Below are 22,278 nucleotides of genomic sequence, written 5' to 3'. Positions count from 1 at the left end.
CTGCATGTCATGGGTCTTTTTTTCCCTCTGTCTGCCTTCAAGGTGACTTCCTTATCTTTGGCTTTCATCACTTTGAACATGACGTGTCTTGGTGTGACTCTTGTATGTTTATTATGCTGCGGCTGCTTACTCACTTCGGTCGTTTTCGACTCTGTGCGACCCTGTGGACTGCAGCCTGCTAATCTTCTCTGTATACATTTATTTATTTATTTATTTTTTTCTCTGTATACATTTAAATCCTTCTGAATTTGAATCTGTGCCATGGTGTCTTTACTTATAGAAAATTCCCAACCATTATTTTTTTCAAATATATCTCCTGCCCATTCTTGCTTCTCCTTCTGTGACGCCAGTTGTTGCCAATTGTATGTTGTATGTGTGTGAGTGGCTCAGTCGTGTCCAACCCTTTGCGACCCCGTGGACTGTAGCTCGCCAGGCTCCTCTGTCCATGGAATTCTCCAGGCAAGAATACTGGAGTGGCTTGCCATGTTAGGCCGTTTGAAATCATTGCAGGCTTTGTTTGCTCTGTTCTGTTGGGGGTGGGGCCCGTCTTTCCTCTCTGTTTAGTCTGGGTTATTTCCATGGTCTTATCCCAAAGCTCATGGTTCTTCCCCTTGTCTGTACTGAGTCTCCTTGTGAGACTGTTGAAGATCCTTCATCTCTGTTTCCCTGTTTTTATTTCCAGAGTTTCCATGGGCCCCTTCTGTCTCCATCTCTGTGCTCAAAGTCTCCACTCTTTTCTTCATGTTATCTTTTCCTCTGGAGCCTTAATATCAATTCGGTCTGACCACCCCAGCATTTGAGTCACATCTGAATCTGGTTCTGGTGATTTTTGTGTCTTGATTGTGGGAGTTTTTCCTTCTTTTTTGTGTGTCTTGTAATTACTGAAAGCAAGATACTGTCTGGAGGGCAATAGAGACTGCGGTTAACAGTATTTATATCTGGAAATGGACATTTTTCTTCTTCTGTTTGGCTGCTATTGCAGGGGGCAGGCAGCTACCGGGGCTGACTGGCTCTGGGTTTTGTGGTTGTCATGGTTACCTTTAGTGTCCACTGACCTCACATTGCTCAGCATCACCCGTGCTGAGGGTGGAGGATGGTCTGCTGGAAGGTTTTTCTCAGTGTCCCCACTCCGCCTGGAACTCGAGGCCTGCCCTGCGCACCTGCAGCACGGGGAGGGGCTCTCTCCAGGCTCACTCCCCTGTGTGATGGACCCTCCAGCTTGCTTCTGGACACTGACTGCGCTGGAATGGGGAGTGGCAGGCGGGCTCACTGTTGCCCTGATGCAGGTTCACACGGACGCAGATCTCATGTCCTTGCACTTTGGGGTGGGACTTAGTGACCCTGTTTCCTCTCCAGAGAGGGAAGACCACCAAGGGGCTGGGCCTGGATGTACTCTGACAATAACAACAGTGAGGTGACACCTTTAAAGGCTTTAGGCTTAGATATCTATACCCAGAAAGCCGTCCTTCTAATACTGAGAGACTTCTGATGCGGACAAGACAAAGTGAGCATCTATCTGAGGAGCCTGAAGGCTTCAGTCTGAAAGTAAGAGCAGACCGATTAGGGAGAGGACCCTAAACTTAAACACTGGAACGTCAAAATCCCAGCTTTCTGATGGGTTTAAGCAAAGTTGTAATTTTGAGGTTGTCCAACTTTTCTCATTTGTAGACTGGGATAATGATCATCCCAGCTTTCCACATCCTAGGCAGAACTCACCCTCCAAAGGATTTTGCTTCTTGAGTTTTCTTAGAGACCTAATATGTGCTCAAACTTTGTAAATATTCCAAGGTGATTAAAAATATTACTTACAGCTTTCTTTGGCTTCCAAGTTCTCTCTATATGCATTCAGTTCAGTTCAGCCACTCAGTCGTGTCCAGCTCTTTGCAACCCCATGGACTAAAGCACGCCAGGCTTCCCTGTCCATCACCAACTCCTGGAGCTTGCTCAGACTCATGTCCATTGAGTCAGTGATGCCATACAACCATCTCATCCTCTGTAGTCCCCTTCTTCTCCAGCCTTCAATCTTTCCCAGCATCAGGGTCTTTTCCAGTGAGTCAGTTCTTTGCATCATGTGGCCAAAGTATTGGTGCTTAAGCTTCAGCATCAGTCCTTCCAATGAATATTCAGGACTGATTTCCTTTGGGATTGACTGGTTTGATCTCTTTGCAGTCCAAGGGATTCACAAGAGTCTCATCCAACACCACAGTTCAAAAGCATCAATTCTTCAGCGCTCAGCCTTCTTTATGGTCCAGCTCTCACATCCATACCTGACTATTCAAAAAACCATAGCTTTAACTAGACAGACCTTTGTCGGCAAAGTAATGTCTGTGCTTTTTAATATGCTGTCTAGATTGGTCATAGCTTTTTTTTCCTAGGAGCAAGTGTCATTTCATGGCTACAGTCACCATCTGCAGTGATTTTGGAGCCCAAGAAAATAAAGTCTGTCACTGTTTCCATTGTTTCCCCATCAATTTGCCATGAAGTGATGGGACTGGATGCCATGATCTTGAATGTTGAGTTTTAAGCCAGCTTTTTCACTCTCCTCTTTCACCTTCATCAAGAGACTCTTTAATTCCTCTGCTTTCTGCCATAAGGGTGGTGTCATCTGCATATCTGAGGTTATGGATATTTCTCTCAACAGTCTTGATTCCAACTTGTGATTCATCCAGCCTGGCATTTTGCATGATGTATTCTGCATGTAAGTTAAATAAGCATGGTGACAATATACAGCCTTCATGAACTCCTTTCCCAGTTTTGAACCAGTCTGTTGTTCCATGTCCAGTTCTAACTGTTGCTTCTTGACCTGTATATAGATTTCTCAGGAGGCAGGTAAGGTGGTCTGGTATTCCGATATCTTTAAGAATTTTTTACATTTGTTATGATCCACACAGTCAAAGGCTTTAGTGTAATCAATGAAGCAGAAATAGATGTTTTTTCTGGAATTCTCTTGCTTTTTCTATGATCCAGTGGATGCTGGCAATTTGATCTCTGGTTCCTCTGCCTTTTCTAAATCCAGCTTGAACATCCGGAAGTTCTCAGTTCATATACTATTGAAGCCTAGCTTGGAGAATTTTGAGCATTACTTTGCTAGCATGTGAGATGAGTGTAATTATGTGGTAGTTTGAGCATTCTTTGGCATTGCCTTTTGGGGGGGACTGGAATGAAAACTGACCTTTTCCAGTCCTGTGGCCACTACTGAGTTTTCTGAATTTGCTGGCATATTGAGTGCAGCACTTTCACAGCATCATCTTTCAGGATTTGAAATAGCTCAACTGGAATTCCATCACCTCCAGTAGCTTTGTTGTAGTGATGCTTCCTAAGGCCCACTTCGCATTCTAGGATGCTTGGCCCTAGGTGAGTGATCATACCATCGTGAGTGTCTGGGTCATTAAGATCTTTTTTGTACCATTATTTTGTGTATTCTTGCCACCTCTTAATATCTTCTGCTTCTGTTAGGTCCATACCATTTCTGTTCTTTATTGTGCCTATCTTTGTATGAAATGTTCCCTTGGTATCTCTAATTTTCTTGATGTGATCACTAGTCTTTCCATTCTATTGTTTTCCTCTGTTTCTTTGCATTGATCACTGAGGAAGGCTTTCTCATCTCTCCTTACTATTCTTTGGAACTCTGCATTCAGATGGGTATATCTTTCCTTCTCTCCTTTGCCTTTCACTTCTCTTCTTTTCTCAGCTATTTGTAAGGCCTCCTTAGGCAATCATTTTGCCTCTTTGCATTTCTTCTTCTTGGGGATGGTTTTGATCACCACCTCCTGTACAGTGTTACAAACCTCTCTACATAGTTCTTCAGGCACTCTATCAGATCTAATCCCTTGAATCTAGCTGACTATATAGTTTCTCCATCCTTGGCTCCAAAGAATATAATCAATCTGATTTCAGCATTGACCATCTGGTGATGTCCATGTGTAGAGTTGTCTCTTGTGTTGTTGGAAGAGGGTGTTTGCTATGACCAGTGCGTTCTCTTGGCAAAAGTCTGTTAGCCTTTGCCCTGCTTCATTTTGTACTCTGAGGCAAAACTTGCCTGTTACTCCAGTTTTCTCTTGACTTCCTACTTTTGCATTCCAGTCCCCTATGATGAAAAGGACATCTTTTTTTTTTTCTTTTGGTGTTAGTTCTGGAAAGTCTTGTAGGTCTTCATAGAACCATTCAGCTTCTTCAGCATTAGTGGTTGGGGCCTAGACTTGGATTTACTGTGATATTGAATGGTTTGCCTTGGAAACAAACAGAGATCATTCTGTCGTTTTTGAGATTGCACACAAGTACTGCATTTTGGACTCTTTTGTTGACTATGAAGGCTACTCCATTTTTTCTAAGGGATTCTTGCCCACGGTAGTAGATATAATGGTCATCTGAATTAAATTTACTCATTCCAGTCCATTTTAGTTCACTGATTCCTAAACGGTCAATGTTTGTTCTTGCCATCTCCTGTGTGACTATTTCCAATTTACCTTGATTCATGGACCTAACATTCCAGGTTCCTATGCAATATTGTCATTTATAGCATCGGACTTTACTCCCATCACCAGTCACATCCAAAACTGGGCACTGTTTTCACTTTGGCTCAGCCTCTTCATTCTTCTCTGAGCTACTTCTCCACTCTTCTCCAGTAGCATATTGGGCACCTACTGACCTGGGGAGTTCATTTTTCAGTGTCATATCTTGTTGCCTTTTCATACTGTTCATGGGGCTCTCAAGGCAAGTATACTGAAGTGGTTTGCCACTCCCTTCTCCAGTGCACCATGTTTTGTCAGAACTCGCCACCATGACCTGTCCATCTTGGGTGGCCCTACATGGCATGGCTCATAGTTTCACTGAGTTAGACAAGGCTGTGATCCAAGTGATCAGTTTGGTTAGTTTTCTGTAATTGTGGTTTCCGTCCTGTTTGTCTGCCCTCTGATGGATAAGGGTAAGAGGCTTATGTAAGCTTACTGGATGGGAGATACTGGCTGTGGGGGAATCTGGGTCTTGCTCTGATGTGTGGGGCCATGCTCAGTAAATCTTTAATCCAATTTTCTGTTGACAGGTGGGGTTGTGTTCCCTCCCTGTAGTTTCAGTTCAGTTCAGTCACTCAGTGGTGTCTGACTCTTTGCCACCCCATGGACTGCAGCACACCAGGCTTCCTGTCTATCACCAACCCCCGGAACTTAAATTCACATCCATCAAGTCGGTGACACCATCCAACCATCTGATCCTTTTTCGTCCCCTTCTTCCCCTGCCTTAAATCTTTCCCAGCATCAGGGTCTTTTCCAGTGAGTCAGTTCTTCACATCAGGTGCCCACAGTATTGGAGTTTCAGCTTCACCATCAGTTTTTCCAATGAATATTCAGGACTGATTTCCTTTAGGATGGACTGGTTGGCCTGAGGCATTAGTGGTTGGGGTGCCCTATAGTTTGGCCTGAGGCCAAACTATGGTAGGGGTAATGGAGACCTCCTTCAAAAGGACTTATGCCAAGACTGTTGTATTCAGTGCCCCTGACCCCACAGCAGGCCACTGTCGACTCATGCCTCTGCCGGAGACTCCTGGACACTCACAGGCCAAGTGTGGCTCAATCTCTTGTGGAGTCACTGATCCTTTTTCCTGGGTCCTGGTGCACACAAGGTTTTGTTTGTGCCCTCCAAGAGTCTGTTTGCCCAGTCCTGTGGAAGTTCAGTAATCAAATCCCACTGGCCTTCAAAGTCAATTTCCCTGGGGGTTCTAAGTCCCTTTGCGGAATCCCCAGATTGAGAAATCTGTCATGGGCCCCAGCACTTTCGCAACAGTGTGAGAATATCTTTGCTATAATTGTTCTCCAATTCATAGGTTGTCAGCTTGGTGGCTCTGTGGTGGGGCTCACACGTCTCTCAGGTCTGCTGCAGCCAGAGCCCCTGCCCCTGCAGCAGGCTACTGCTGACCCATGCTTCCTCAGGAGATGCCCAAAGACTCAAAGGGAGGTCTGGCTCAGTCTCTTGTGGGGTCCCTGAGTCCTGGTGTGCACAACATTTTGTTTGAACCCTCCAAGCATCTCTGGCTGGTATGAAGTTTGATTCTAAATGTGACTTCAGCCCTCCCAGTGTCTTGTTGGGTCTTCTCCTTTACACTGAGTCGTGAGGTATCTTTTTTTTGGTGGGATCTAACATTCTCCTGTCGATGGTTGTTCAGCGGTTAGTTGCAGTTTTGGAGTTCTCACGGGAGAAGATAAGCGAATGTCCTTCTACTCCACCATCTTATAATACAAGGTGCAAGCTTATTATCGCAAGATTATTATGTTACTCAGATATTCAAAATGCTTACTTAGTTTTTGTCATTGTGACATCTTTCAGAAAGAAGATGGACTCTCACCCAAACTTTGGTCCAGCTGTCAAGACTGATAACAACACACACACACTAAGAAAGTATGGAAATATTTATCCCTTACACAAGGCGGCTTTTTGAGGTGAGCAGTGCAGGCCCCTCAAGCTGGTCTAAAAATGACTTGAGAGCCAGGAAGGGAGACATACTTGGGCTTCTGTTGTGTTAGGGGTGGGGCCTTGGTGAGGGTTCCAGCATGGGCAGGTGCCTCCTGTATGGTTTCAATTTCCTACTGGTACCAAGGGAGGCAGCGTCCAGGCTTTCTTTTCTGTCTGCTAAGATGTGGGGAGAAAGAAAAGACTCAGGGATGAGGCTTCAAAGATGTCAGCAGTTACCTAGAGGGGTGGGATGTAGGGAGGAGGGAGGGAGGTCCTAGAGGGAGGGGATATATTTATACATATAGCTGATTCCCCTCATCATACAGCAGAAATTAATACAGAAAAATATCAATAACCTCAGTTGGCATAAAGTGAAGAACGAAAGAGCCTCTTGATGAAAGTGAAAGAGGAGAGTGAAAAGGTTGGGTTAAAGCTCAACATTCAGAAAACTAAGATCATAGCATCTGGTTCCATCACTTCATGGCAAATAGATGGGGAAACAGTGGAAACAGTGGCTGATTTTATTTTGGGGGGCTCCAAAATCACTGCAGATGGTGATTGCAGCCATGAAATTAAAAGATGCTTGCTCCTTGGAAGGGAAGTTATGACTAACCTAGACAGCATATTAAAAAGCAGAGACATTACTTTGTCAACAAAGGTCCATCTAGTCAAGGCTATGGTTTTTCCAGTAGTCATGTATGGATGTGAGAGTTGGACTATAAAGAAAGCTGAGCGCCGAAGAATTGATGCTTTGAACTGTGGTGTTGGAGAAGACTCTTGAGAGTCCCTTGGACTGCAAGGAGATCCAACCAGTCCATCCTAAAGGAGATCAGTCCTGGGTGTTCACTGGAATGACTGATGTTGAAGCTGAAACTCCAATACTTTGGCCATCTGATGTGAAGGGCTGACTCACTGGAAAAGACCCTGATGCTGGGAAGGACTGAGGGCAGGAGGAGAAGGGGATGACAGAGGACGAGATGGTTGGATGGCATCACTGACTCAATGGACATGAGTTTGGGTAAACTCCAGGAGTTGGTGATTGACAGGGAGGCCTGGCGTGCTTTAGTCCATGGGGTTGCAAAGAGTCGGACATGACTGAGCGAATTAACTGAACTGAATTACACTTCAATAATAAATAAAAATTTAAAAATAATAAAATAGATAATCAACAACAGCCTACTGCAGCGCACAGGGAACTCTACTCAGCACTCTGTAATAACCTATATGGGGAAAGAATTGAAAAAGAATGGATATATGGGTATGTAAAACTGAATCAAGTTGCTTTATACCTGAAACTAATACAACACTGTAAATCAACTACACTCCAATATAAAATAAAAATTAAATATATTAATGGATAAAAAGGGATGCCAATTTTTTCTTTGTGATGATCTTCTGGTCAATAAAGTGAATAAAGCAAACAAAAAACAAAAAACAGAGTCAGACTCCTGTTTGCATTTTCCTACCTGCTTCTTGGTGGAATGGACCCATTACTAATGTATTGATAATGTGTCTCTCTGATGCTGAGGTTGAAGCTCCAATACTTTTGCCACCTGATGCAAAGAACTGACTCATTGGAAAAGACCCTGATGCTGGGAAAGACTGAAGGCAGGAGGAGAAGCGGATAACAGAGGACAAGATGGTTGGATGGCACCACTGACTCAATGGACATGAGTTTGAGCAAGCTCTAGGAGATGGTGATGGACAGGGAAGCCTGGCATGCTGCAGTCCATGGGGTTGCAAAGAGTTGGACACAACTGAGCAACTGAACTGAACTTAATGTATCTCATTGTCCATTTAATGCTTTGTGGTTTGAAATGTATTTTATCTGATATAAAGGTTGTTATAAGCTATAGCGAATTTGCCTTTTATTTTTACCCTTTCTTCTACTCTTCAGTTGTATGTCTTACAAACTTAGTTGTACTTTTTTGACACATTTAGGAAGCAACTGTCTTTAAATGGAACAACTTAATCCACTAATATCTAGTATGATTACTGGTATTTACTTTTTCTTGGGCTTCTCAGGTAATGCTAGTGGTAAAGAATCTGTATGTCAGTGCAGGAGACATGAGATGCGAGTTCGATCCTTGGGTTGGGGAAGATCCCTAGAGTAGGAAATGGCAACCCACTCCAGTATTCTTGTCTGGAGAATCCCCATGGACAGAGGAGCCTGGTGGGCTACAGTCCAAGGAGCCACAAAGAGTCAGACATGTCTGAGCATCCAAGCACACACAGCACATGATGTAGCAGCTCAGTAGCCATTAACCAAACACCATTACTTGGGGCCTCAAGTTCACTAAAATATCTTCATATACAATATTCAGAATAGAAAGTTCATGGAGAAAACCAGAAATCAAATGATCAAAACCAAGGGGAAAGAAATATGTATATATTAATAATAAATCCACTGACATTATTAGATAGATTTAAAAATAACTTTAAATAATATGTTCAAGGAAATAGTTTATGAGATGGAAATCTTCAGCCGATAAGTGAAATCTATACAAAAACAGAAATTTGTAAACAAAAATGCAATTGTTGAAACTAGATGAATTTAACAACAGATTAGACACAATGGAAGAGATGATTCTGAACTGGAAGTCAGGTTAGAAGAAAATAGAAGCAGAGGGAGTGGATTTTCTCAAGAAAATGAGAAATAACTTTCAAACCACTGCAAGAACAACGCATCAACAAAACGTAACCAATTAACATAGTCATAAAAACAGGTAAAAGGAAACAGTAGAAAATAACAGAAGGTATTTACGTAGCACTTACATGGCTTGCACTCTCCTACCTTCATACAGATTAATGGAATGAGGTAAGTAAGTAAGTGTTAGTCGTTCAGTCATGTCCGACTCTTTGCAACCCCATGGACTGCAGCCCACCAAAGTCCTCTGTCCATAAGATTTTCTAGGCAAGGATACTGGAGTGGGTTGGGTACCATTATTGAGCCATTTCACAGGGAAGTTGAGGCACAAGTTTTGCATCCAAGGTTAACTGGTTAGTAAAAGCAGCAGAGCAAGGATTAAAGCAAAGGAAATTATACTAGCTCTAAAATGAGAAACTAGAATAGAATATGTAATAGTACTAAGAATATATAAATGGTGCTCAGTCACTCAGTCATGTCCGACCCTTTGCAACTTCATGGACTTGAGCCCATCGGGCTCCTGTGTCCACAGAATTTTCCAGGTAAGAGTACTGGAGTGGTTTGCTATTTCCTAATCCAGGGCATCTTTCCCAACCCATCACTTGTTTCCTGCATGGGCAGGGTGTTTCTTTACCACTGGTGTCACCTGGGAAGCGGATACATAATGTGTGCATGCGAGCTAAGTTGCTTCAGTCCTGTCTGTCTGCAACCCCATCATACCAATCATCAAATACCTGAAAAGGAAAACCACTTCCTATCTTTCGGTGATCTTCGCCCCTCAGAAAAAGTCTTTTCTGTTTTGGCATCTATCTGGTATCTTCAGATTTTCAAAATATTTTATACAAATTTTCGGTTGTTCAAAACCATAATAGTTTTATAATTTGCTTCATAAAAAACTCAACACATGAACATATTTTTCCTGTTATCAACATTTTTTTTTACACATTTAATAGTGGCATAGCTGTTCATTATATGAATGAACCGTAGTTTAATTCCTTTTGTAACACATTTAGATACTGTATTTCATCAATTCTAACCTGTAACCTGCATGGTTTAATGTATCTGTGTTAAAGAAAACAATGTCATATTTTATAGCTGCTGGTGTCTTAGAGTCGCTGATGGGTCTGAACACTGCCTCTCTGAAACTACACCACGGCCAGTCGTCTGGGGGCAGGGGGTGATTCTGGTCCCAGTTGTCCACCTCTGTCCTGGAAGGGGCAGGCTCCAGAGACTCCCTTTTCCAGGAAGCACCCCTTGAGCTGGCCACTGTGCCAAGATCCTCTGGAACAGACACCACCGGTCACATTCCAGGATGACAGGGACCAAACTTTTGGACCTGGCTGAGATGGGAGTTCAGGTCTGACCACACCTTTCAACTGAGAGACTTAGTCTGGGATGTGGCAGCTCCATTCTGGGGCGCTCTTTCCCCCTCTCCTAAATGGTGCCTCTACACACTTTCACTTTTCACTTTCCTGCATTGGAGAAGGAAATGGCAACCCACTCCAGTGTTCTTGCCTGGAGAATCCCAGGGACGGGGGAGCCTGGTGGGCTGCCGTCTATGGGGTCGCACAGAGTTGGATACGACTGATGTGACTTAGCAGCAGCAGCAGCCACAAAAGTAAATTTTTTTTTTTAAAGTTGATTTTGACAATGTTTTGTCAGTGTTCTCTTTTCTTAAATAATTAGAAAATATTATTTTGGCTGCATCAGGTCTTAGTTGCGGCACATCTTCTTTGCATCACTCAGGAGCTTTCATGGCAGCTCATGTGGGCTCACGTCCAATAGGATCTTAAGTTTCCCCCACCAGGGAATCAGCATTGCCTGCATTGCAAGGCAGATTCTTAACCACTGGACCACCAAGTAAGTCCCAAGAAGTGAATTTTTAAGAGTCAAAAACTGTTAAATTAAGGTCCATGAAAACTTGGCTTTATGGCCTTTCGATATTGACAGGAAATGCGCTGAACCCAACTGACTAGATGACTGTCTCCCCAGGTGCTCAGCTTCCACTGGCCAGGCTCAGAAGGTCCCTGAAGGGCGCTGGACAAGGGCAGAGGAAGGAGCCACACACAGTCAGGGAGCACAGATCGCAAAGTAGATGGAACTAGAGACTTTCCACCACCCCGAGGCCCTCTTAGAAAGGCCCCTTGATGCCTCTGTTCACCCGGAGCTCAGGGTGGAGGCAGCGGACTCTGGAGCCTGCGTTGGCCTTGCTGAACGAACGCACCATATGTCCTTTGCAGACGGAGCTGCCAGGTGGGTCGGCCTGGTAGGCATTCTTCCTCACTCCCACTTCCTCATGACCTGACCTTCGTTCGGCTCCTGCTGGCCTTTCCTAGTAGTGCGGGGGTCCCCTCCAGAACAGCTCTTTCACTCAGGTCTCCTGGGGCAACAGTAGCGGTGGTTCGCCTGGCCTGCTTTATTTTCCTTGTTTCCCTCTGAGAAAGGAACGCACTACACGGGAGTCAGTGAGTGCAATGGGGCTTGGCTGGTGGAGCTGCGGTAGATGAGTGGCCACTTCGGGAGAAGGGGACTGAAGAGGTGAACAGGCCATTCTCAGGCTACAAGATCAGGTGTCAGGCCTCATGGCTTGGATCTCTGTGCACCCTTGGGGGTCCCAGTGCGCCCCCTCGGGGTGTCCGCGCGCCTTCCAGCGCGCTCCCGGACCTTCGCTGGCCCCGGGCACCTCTGGGTCCCAGCGCCCCCTGCCCCACAGCTTACGCCTTGCCACGCCAGCTGCCCTATGCACCGCCCCTGACCTCGACCCTAGCTGCTCTGTGCGCTCCCCGAGTCGCAGCGCGACCCCACTCCTCCAGCGGCCCCAGGCCTAGCTGCCCGGAGCACCCCCGAAGGCCAGACGCCTGACCGCGCAGGGCCCGCCCGGTGACGCATTTCCAACAGCCAGGAACCCTGGCCGACCGGGCACGCGCCCGACGTCCGGGAGCGCGCCTCGTGCACGCGCGACTACCACGTGACCCGCGCCGGCCAACCTGCGCGCAGGGATTTGGGGGCAAAGCGCGGCCCCGCGAGCAGTTGCGGCGGGAGAGCGGCGGGCCGAGAGCGTGAGTCGCTCGCCCGGGGCTGCCTGCAGTCCCGCTGCCCTCCGAGCGCAGCCATGTCCGAGGAGAAGCCCAAGGTAAGGGCCGGCGGGTGTGGGCCGGGCCGGACTCAACCCCCACGCCCGCGCCGCCCCCGCGCCCGCTCCCCGGGCCCCGCCGCCCTCCGCCGCCGGCCGCTGGGACCCGTGTCGAGCCGCGCCGCTGGGCCTCCCCTCCCCCCTTCTCCCTCCACCCCTCCCCCACGCCGCCCGGCCCCGCTCGGTTCCCCTCCCCCCGCCCGTTTCGCGCCCCGCCCTCCTTCCAGGCCCCGCCCCTACCCAGACCCCTCCCTCGGGCCCCGCCCCTTAAAGGCCCCGCCCCTACCCAGACTCCGCCCTCGCGCTCCGACTCCGCCCAAGTCCCGCGTCCACTATTCGAGCTCCACCCCTCCGGCTCCAACCCAGTTTGCTGTGCGGGGAGACCCGCCCCGTTGGCCCGAGTCTGGAAGAGCCGGCGCTTCTAGTTTGGACCTTCTCCATCCGCCGACATCGCCCGCGTCCCGAAACCCTCTCTGGGACCGCCCCTCCCCAGGACCTCTTCCTTCGCCGGGACCCTCCCTAACTGTGCACCTCACGGGAACCGGCCGGCCTGGGCTCTACTGCCCGCGTGCGCGTGGTCCCCTCCTCAGTCCTCGCTGCGGAACGCCGAGGGCGCAGGCCGGGCGGGGGCTCCGAGAGGCCTGACTTGTCTGGATCCACTGCGGCCCCTTGGGTGTGTGCTCATCCCGCTCCGCAGTCTGCTGCTGCCCTGGCCGGCAGTCCTCGCGAAGGTCCGCGGTCTTGAAAACTAGTCTTGGAAACGGGTTTCTGGAGCTTTTCGTCAGCACTCTCGCTCTGCGCGCAGCCTCTCTCTTGAACCCCGCTGCTGCTGCTTGGAGATCGCGCCCCAGTGCACACGGGAGGCAGAGGCAGGCTGGGTGCGCCTGCACGGAGCCCCTAGACGGGATCCCACGGTGGGGCCCCGGTGGACGCGGCCCTTTCCGCCCTGGAGCCTCCTCGGAGCTGCCTTTGCTTTTCCAGTGGGGGTGGGAGGAGATGTAACTGCCTGCCTTTATGACCTCTAGGTGGTCTCCTCTTCCAGAGTTTAAATGCAGTGAGATACAGTGAAATACGCTCAATACTCATCCTTTGGGTGCGCTTAAGCTTAACACTCCCACGTGTTCAATGTCCAAGGCCTAGTTCAGTAGAATTAACTTGTTTTAACTACTTCCAAGACAGTGAGCTGGTTGTGCCTCACGCCCCACCCTTGTCTTCGGAGGCCTCGGTTCCTTCCGGGCTGCTCTGGCTCAGAGATGCTCTCTCCTTCGGGCCTGGAGGGGAGGGGGTAGGAGGCATACCCCCAGGCCATCTTGGTGCAAAGAAAACCTTGTGGACCAGTTGGGAAGACAGTTTGCCTCCCCTGGAGAGTCCAGGTAGGGGACTGACCGGGTGAACCCTGCTGTGGTTTTTAGGGTTTCTTCCTTCTCTTTCCTTTTTTCCAAGTTTTGATTCTTAGGGATTCGCGGCGGGTCTGGCCTTCCTCTTCCTGGTCTGTAGCCGCCGCCCTCTTTCTGTTTGCGTTCTGGTCCCTGCATCTCTCTGTTTTAAACACACCCATATTTTTTCATTAAGAAAGTCAATGCATCATCTATGTGCAAAAGAATGCAGTTCGCCCCTTCTCAACACTAAATTGGGAAGTTAAGTCAAGATGGATCAAAGACCTAAATGTGAGAATTAAGACAATAGAACTTTTAGGAGAAAGCATAGGACAAAAACTCCACGACATTGGACTTGGTGGTGATTTCTTGATTGCGACACCAAAGACACAGGTGTCATGAAAAAAAAAAACGACTTATGAAAATTAAAAAATTTTGTACATCAAAAGACACTGATAAAAGAACAGGGTAAAAATGCAGCCACAGAAAGGGGAGATGATATTTTCAAATCACTATCAACCCAAAAAAAGCCACAGAAGGCTGCAAATAAGAAAGTAATTTGGGGTGTTAAGAATTGTGATTTGGGAGACACAGATTTGGGTAAAACAAAGAGCTTTCTGGGTAAGAAAGAATCAGGGGCTTAAAAAGGCAAGAGCCACGAGGCTGAACCCTGACACAGAAAGAAATGTGTGTCCCGAAGGGGTGGCTGTCACGCGTTGGTTCAGGGTCAGGGTCCCACAGGCGTCTCGAGTTCTGGGCAGGTGTCCTGGATGCTTCGTCAGGACAGGACGTGGTCACAGGTCAGATTCCATCTGGGTTGAGATGAGCGTGAGTCCCGTCCTCAGTGGTCTCTGGGTTCTGTCTGAGGGGCTCTCTGAGCAACACCAACTCCCTTTTGATTTTCCTTCTACATTGCATATCTGATAAAGGATCAATATTTAGACTATATAGAGAACTCCTAAAACTCAACAAGAAAATAAGTGACCTGATTAAATAATGAGCAGAAAAACCTGAATAGATGTTTCTCCAGAGAAGACATATGAATAGCCAAGAAACTTATGGAATGATGCTTGATATCACTGATCATCAGGGGAATGCAAATAGAGCTACAGTGAGATACTGCCTGACACTCATTAGGATGGCTGCTTTAAAAAATCAAAACAGAAAGCAGCAAGTGCTGGAGAGGATGTGGAGAAGTTGGAATTGTTGGTGGGAATGTCAAATGATGCAGCTGCCATGGAAGAGAGAATGGAAGTTCCTCAAAGAATTAAAAGCAGAATTTCCATATGATCCAGCAGCTCTACTGCTGGGTGAAAGTGTTAGTGGCTCAATGATGTCCAACTCTGCGATCCCACGGACTATAGCCCTCCAGGCTCCTTGTCCATGGAATTCTCCAGGCAAGAATAACTGGAGTGGGAGCCATTTCCGTCTCCAGGGGATCTCCCTGACCCAGGAATCGAACCCAGGTCTCCCGCATTGCAGGCAGACTCTTTACCACCTGAGCCACCAGGCAGGCCTGGTCTGTGTGTACAGCAGGGTATTATTCAGGTTTGCTACATCAGGGATGAACCTGGAAGACATTATGCTGATTGATGTAAGCCAGTCACAAGAGGACATATACTGTAATTCCACTTACAGGAGGTCCCTAGAGGAGTCAGATTGATGGAGGCTGAAGAATGGTGGTTGTCAGTGGCTGGGGGAGGACGAGTGAGGGTTTCATGGGGACAGAGTTTCAGTTTTATAAGATGAAAAGAATTGTAGAGATGGATGGTGGCGGTGGCTGTATTTTATACTACAAACTGTACACTTAAAAATGGCTGAGATGGTAAATTTTATGTGTATTTTAACACAATGAATAAACAGCAAAGAAATAAAAGAATAAGTGGATAGGAAATCTTATCTGTAAATGCAAGGAGGTACCCTGGATTAGATTCTGGAACAGAAAAACGGTATTAGTGGAGAAAAATTGTGAAATACAAAACAGAGAAAGGGTATTAGTGGAAAAACTGGTGAAATACAAAAAAGCTTGCGGTTTTGTTGTTGGTGGTGTGCTAGTGTTGTGTTCTTGGGCAGGACGCAAGATGTTAACACCAAGGAGACCCAGTGGGCGTGTAGGAGCGCTCTGCCTCTGTATGGCAGCTTTTTTGGAAATGTAGGATTATTTCAAAATTAAACCTTTATTTGAAAAGATGAAAAAGCAAAAGCATCCTTGGTCTCTGGTGAGTGGTGAGGTGCTGATCGTGGGACCCCCAGCTTCATCAGACGGGGGCTCATTGCTAGAGTCTTGCCTGCTGGGACCACTTCTCAGAGCCACTCTGAGCTCCCCTACTCGGGTCTCCAGGGGCCTCCTTTCCTCTCTCCTCCATGTGGCGGGAAGCAGGTCCCAGAGCTTGGAACAGGGAGCAGTGGGGAAGGAGAGCCCCAGGAAGAGGAGAACTTGGCCAGGACAGCACACAAAACCGCTTTGGTCTTCATCCAGACTATGCAGATTGACTTAGGTCAGCTTCGTCATTTGTGAAAAAGCAGACACTCCTCTTTTCCCCAGCAGTGTGCTCTCGGGCTGAGCTCTTCTTGGAACACCAGCTTCTTGCACCAACTTCCAGTAGTTTCCAAGGACCAGAGACCTTGTTGATTGCTCAGCAGCTTGGAGTGTCCCATGGGTCATGTCCCATGGATAGGATAGGGCGGTGACCCCGTTCAAGTGGGACTGGCAACCCAGAATGCACTTGAGGGTGGCCCTCCCTGGGAGGCAAGCGGGGAAGCCGCGGGCAGTCTGGACCCTGAGCCACTGTGCACCCTGCGTTCTGGCCAGAATCGTCTCTGGTGTCTTATTCATCCTGACACTTAAGTATAAGTCACTTGTGCTCCACTCTAAGAGCAACCTTACAACAAAGGCGGATCTTCTCTCTGTTGTTTTCTGGTGTTACACAGATTTTTTTCCCCCTTAAGCTGACGTTTGCGACAAACGCTAGGTTGGCAGGACATTTGCCTGACTCAGCAGATAGAAGTTACAAGTCAGTTTGGTGTAAGAATACGACAGACACACCAGTGACTGAATTGCTGGGGACGTTTAAGAAGCAGTGGTGGTTGTGGGGCGACAGGTGGAGGCCCAGATGCATGTATCTTTGCAGGAGGGAGTGAAGACGGAGAATGACCACATCAACCTGAAGGTGGCCGGGCAGGATGGCTCCGTGGTCCAGTTCAAGATCAAGAGACATACACCGCTCAGCAAGTTGATGAAGGCCTACTGCGAGCGCCAGGTGTGGGGAGGGGCGGTGGGATGTGCGTGCAGGGGCCTGTGCGTGTGCTCATGTGTGTCCAGGCTGGCCGGGCTTCTCTGGGCGGGGCAGGTGTCTGGTGCTGTTGGAATCTGAACAGTGGGTTCTCACGGATTCTATCCCTCCTCCTCCGTGTCTGTGGAGACACTGCCCTAGCACAGTTTGCTCCAGACACACTTAATCAGTTCAGTTCAGTCGTGTCTGACTCTTTGCGACCCCATGAACCGCAGCACACCAGGCCTCCCTGTCTATCACCAACTCCTGGAGTCCACCCAAACCCACGTCCATTGAGTCGGTGATGCCATCCAGCCATCTTATCCTCTGTTGTCCCCTTCTCCTCCTGCCTTCAATCTTTCCCAGCATCAGGGTCTTTTCAAATGAGTCAGCTCTTCACATCAGGTGGCCAAAATATTGGAGCTTCAGATTCAACATCAGTCCTTCCAATGAACACCCAGGACTGATTTCCTTTAGGATGGACTGGTTGGATCTTCTTGCAGTCCAAGGGACTCTCAAGCATCTTCTCCAACACCACACTTCAAAAGCATCACTTCCCTTTATTTACTGCTTTACAAGACAAAGGGCCGCCTCTTGTGTGTGTCAGACTGTGCCCTGGGGCCCCTGGTGCTCTCCACAGGAGCCAGTCCTCTGTGGGGGATTCGGAAATCCTTGACCTTAGTTTCTACTCTTGACTTTGATAACCCTTGCCTTGGCCTGTTTGTTGTTACTATTAAAAACACCTGAAAAAGCTCCATGCCTTCCTCTTTTTCTCCGCTCTTTTCAGGCTTTGCTCTTCAGAGGGTCACTATCAATTCCAGCTTTTTCTTTTTTCCACTTTTTCTTGGTAAATATTGTTTCGTGGAGAAATTTTGGATTTTGGAGACTATTTTCACCTGTGAAAGGTGGGACTTCTGCTCTGACCCGTGGTCCACACAGCCAGACCCTGCCCCCGCACACAGCCCTCTCCCTGCACCCAGCCTGCTCTGGACTCTGCTGCTTTTGTGACCAGGCAGCCACCCCAGCCACATAGCAACCTGTGCTTATTGCTGGCTCTTGTCTGAGTCCTGTTGTTCTTGGTCTGGTGGTGGCTGTGTGTGTCGATTTCAGGGTGTCCCATCATGAATTTATGCCCTGCATTTCCTGCCATGCTGCACTATCTCCCACCCGGGCCCCCTCCCTCTTGCCCCGCCTGGGCTGCCACTCTGTGGTCCTCCCACAGAGCCTCCCAGGAATCCTTCTGCCCATGTATTCGGCCCCCCTCCTGGACTAATCTTTCTGGACTAATCTTCTTCCCCTGTCTTGATAAAGCATATCTTCCAGTATCTTGCTCAGAAAGCATATGAAGAATACTGCTTCTCTGAACGTGATTTGCTTTATAAACCTTCACACTTGAGTAATTTGACTGCACATAAATTTCTAAGTTGAAATTCATTTTCCTCTTTTGGAGTTCCTGCATCATATTCTTCTAGTTTCCCCCATTTGTGTGAAAAGTTCAGTGATGCTCTGATTCTCCGTCCTTTGTTGTAATGTGGTTTATCTCTGCTAGCTTTCAGGACTTTATTCCTGGGCTTTTAGGTAGGGAGTTTTGTCTTAGACTCTTCTGGGCATGTTCTCAGCCTTTTGGTCTAGAAACTCAGTTCAGTTCAGGAACTGGACCTTCTGTCAGTTCAGTGACAGTTTGTGTCCCTCCCCAGTGGGATTCCATCCGATTTAGTCACCTGTGCCAGGTGTGTGCATCTGGATCATTTCCTCCAACTGTGCATGGGGCTTGTTGCTGTTGATCTCTTTTCTGGGAAGTTTTCTCGACTTTGTGTTCCCGCTTTTTATGGGTGGTCTTGTGTCTGTCATGATTTCTGATTTTCAAAAGTCCTTGTTCTTTACTGTTTTCTGTGGCTCCCTTTTCCTGGGGGAACTCTCTGTTGTTTTCTAGCTGCCTCAGAGCTTCAGGCCCATTGGTGAGACTTTGTAGTCAACTGGGTCATAAATCTGTGTATTCACAAGTCTGGTGTTTTGATGAATGTGTGATTCTTTTTGAACTAATGTGTTAGCAGGAAATACTGACACAATGATAACTGCTTTTCTTTTCAGGGCTTGTCAATGAGACAGATTCGATTCAGGTTTGATGGACAACCAATTAATGAAACAGACACCCCAGCACAGGTAGGAACCCAGCAGGTCTGCACTCAAGGGCTACTTCCGACCTGTGTGTGGCAGCTGCCAGCAGGAGCGCTCACATTTGAGAGTTACTGATTGCTGTTCATATAGAACACCGTACATTTTCTTTCCCTTTTTTTTTTGAAGTGTGCTGCATGGCTTGTAGTTCCTGACGAGGGATTGAACTGATGCCCCTGCAGTGGAAGAGCAGAGTCCTAGCCACTGGATGGCCAGTGAATTCCCCTTACATTTTCTTAACGGCTTAGATTATTAGATTTTGTAATTTTGAGGTTTAATTTTCAAATGAGAAGAATGTACTTTGTCAGCCTCCTCTGTGTTGGGAGAAGGAGCAGGAGGGCTGGGTTCTCAGCTGAGGTGGTCCAGGGTCATGGCCGAGGCCCAGCGTCCTCACCCCCCGACCCCACCCCCATCCCTGCTCCAGGCAGATGTGATCGCCACCTCGTGTTGTCGGGACACTGGACCTGCAGCGTTAGTCTGCAGCTACATTCCTGCCTCCATCTCCTGCGCTCTGAGCACTGATGCCAAGGGGCATGAGTGGAGAGGGGTGCGGCGTGCTCCATTTCCTCCAGCATCAGCCACCACGTGCGGCTCTGTCAGGTCTGCGCATCCCTCCTCATGGAAGGAGAGCCTGGGATCCAGGCTGCAGCCCTGTCACTTGTCAGCCAGACAGCTGCAGGGTCGAACGTGGGGAGAATCAGCCAGCCTTCAGTGTGAAAGGGCTGCTCTGTGGAGGTTTCATCTCTGCTCCTGTGGGGAGCTGCATGCCCCTTACACAGAGGGAAGGGGCAGCCATGGGCTCCCCCAGCCTCTGTGCTGATGTGCGTGCTGGGTCGTGTCTGCAACAGTCCTCCCCGTGCCCTCCCACCCCCCTCAGGGGTACTGCTCTTGATTTCTGAGCAGGATGCTACTCGACGGGATGGGGAGGCCAGCAGGGAGCCCTTCCTTTGGGACAGAGTTGGCTTTGACAGCACCCATATGGACTCCACCCCCCACCTCTGAGGTCCCCAGGATTCACCGCTTCTGGTCACTCACTCCTAGCTGAAATCTGATTTTTGTATACTTCTCGGTAAAACTTGAGACACTTTGCTTTTAACGGGACTTAGTTTCTCTGTCAGTCAAGGCGCTAGCATTGTGGATTCTGTTAGGAGAACTTGGGGAAGAAGCGGGCTAACTGGAAAGCCATAGCTGAGCCTCTGTCCTCATGTGCCGACTTGAGGGTGGGCTCAGGTGCGTGGGGGCGGGTCCCCCCCAGCACGAGAAGACACTGACACACCTTCTGTGCCTGCAGCTGGAGATGGAAGACGAGGACACCATCGACGTGTTCCAGCAGCAGACGGGGGGCTCCAGGGTGGCCAGCTGCCTCTTGGGGAGCGGCCTCTAGAGCCCCCATCCCCTCGTGGCACCGTGCTGTGTTTGCTATTGAACAGTGGACGTGTGGCCAAGCCCATCAGCAGGGAGGCTCAGACACCGAGGACATTCCCCAGAAGGACTTTGCTCTGATGCACTTGAGTGCCACCGTGGTGATGGTCCCCAGCCTCCCGAGGCCCATCACCTGGTACCTGTGTTTGGGTAAAATGCGTGGTGAGGGACTTGGGCTTTGTTTTTACTTTTTCATTTTTCTCCCTCCTATGACATTTTCCTATGACATTTTCTCCAAGCTTGTGGCCTGAATGCCTGCTTTCTGTCTAGACGGGGATCTCACTCCAGGTGTTGACCCCCCTCATTCCAACCATGGAGAGAACTGTCACTACTCTGGGGGTGCTTCTGTGGGGCGAGTTTTGGGGTCATGGTTGGTATGGGAGATACACTTTCACTTACTGTTTCTTGCGGGCACAGGTTTTTTTAATGCTAAATATTAGAAATGTAAGCTTTGCCAGAACATAGTAAAGTTGAAGGGAAAATACTGGAATGTTTCTTAAAAGGTAAGAAGTTCTTCAGTAACACAGCCCTGGGTGGGATCTGGGGCCCTGGACCCATTGCCACCAACTGCCGGCGACGCTGCTCTGACACAACAAACATGGGCTTTTCCCCTTTTCTTAACAGAGAAGAAAGTAAGTCCCACACGTCTGCTGTGGTCACAGTGCCAGGGCCTCAGATTTCCTCCAGTATTTGCTTCTGATGAGTAACAATGGTCTGTATGTAAACAAGGAAGATAGAATATTGCTGATTTTGCTGGTATGTTTTTGTGTAAAAGAGCTGCTTCAGAGTGTGGCTATATGTGAGAGATGCCCCCGGCTTCTCCCCGAGGACCGTGCTCTGCTCCCCAAGTTGGTATGGAGCTTACACGTTACATGTGATTTCAGTTCTGTGCATTTTGGGGTCTGTTTTGGTTAACCTCCAATGGTTGTCCTGTTGCCCTTCCGTGTGGACTCACTCCTGTCTGATGGCCCCTGGCTGCCTGCTTTGGTCACCTGGGCAGGATAACCACCATCATCTCCTGCTCGCCTAAGACCTTGCTGGAGAAGTCTGCACTTCCTTTGTACCTTGCTGTTCGGGCACAGGCGGGGGGTCTGCGGCTCTGTTGTGTTTATTCCCCAATTTGTACATTATTTGTTGTCCTTTATTACTGTCAACAGTAAATATAGTTTGGTATTCTGTCTCTTGGCTCACACTCTATACTGCGTTTGGAGATTGGACATCGTGTCACGTTCAGTATTTGCAGTGACCCTTCAGCAAGACCACTCCGACTTCCATCTGAAGGCTGGCTCACCTGCACTCCTGCAGGCTGTGACATCCCTGCCAAGGCCGCCCCCTCCCCTGCAGAGCCCTCCTCCCTCTCCTGGGCTCCTGGGGGGTTACCGTGACTCTGGGCTTGTTGATATTTTTCGTGTTTGAATGTGAGACTGTTTTCCTTTGTGCAGTGCAGCTGACAACTTATTCCCTCATCTGTTTAGAAATGGAAGTGAGTTGACACTGATTTGGAAACTTCTGTGTTGCACTGTGATACTGTATCGGGGTGGTTGGGAGGTGAGCACAGGCTGAAAGCTCAGGGGCGGCGAGCACGTGACTTGCTTACAGCAGCAGTGGGCAGAGGTGTGGCCCAGAGAAGGTGTGGGGGGGTGTGGAGCCCAGGAGGACAGGCCATGCACTTGTGGGGAGGGTGACATGTCAGGGTGCCTGAGGTCAGGAGCATTGCGGTTTCTGGGGAGCCCTAGTGCAGTGCTGCCTGAGCCCTACCCCCAGCATCTGACGGACAAGCAGGCAGTGTCCTGGAGGTTGTCTTTTTAT

The 22,278-nt window shown here is 48.4% G+C and overlaps 1 protein-coding gene across 1 annotated transcript; it reads left to right on the top strand.

Moving 5' to 3' along the window:
- Nucleotides 1-12,066: 12,066 nt before the first annotated feature.
- On the top strand, nt 12,067-21,649 carry SUMO3 (small ubiquitin like modifier 3). Its single transcript, XM_019963307.2, has 4 exons — nt 12,067-12,224; nt 16,732-16,860; nt 18,964-19,035; nt 20,339-21,649. Exons 1-4 carry the CDS (start codon nt 12,204-12,206, stop codon nt 20,429-20,431), a joined length of 315 nt encoding a protein of 104 aa, XP_019818866.1. The 5' UTR covers nt 12,067-12,203; the 3' UTR covers nt 20,432-21,649.
- The last annotated feature ends 629 nt before the right edge of the window (nt 21,650-22,278 follow it).

This window comes from Bos indicus, chromosome 1 (genome assembly GCF_029378745.1).
Source record: "Bos indicus isolate NIAB-ARS_2022 breed Sahiwal x Tharparkar chromosome 1, NIAB-ARS_B.indTharparkar_mat_pri_1.0, whole genome shotgun sequence".
NCBI lineage: Eukaryota > Metazoa > Chordata > Mammalia > Artiodactyla > Bovidae > Bos > Bos indicus.
Note: the sequence above shows the minus strand (reverse complement) of the source record. Positions and strands in the feature narration are given on the sequence as shown.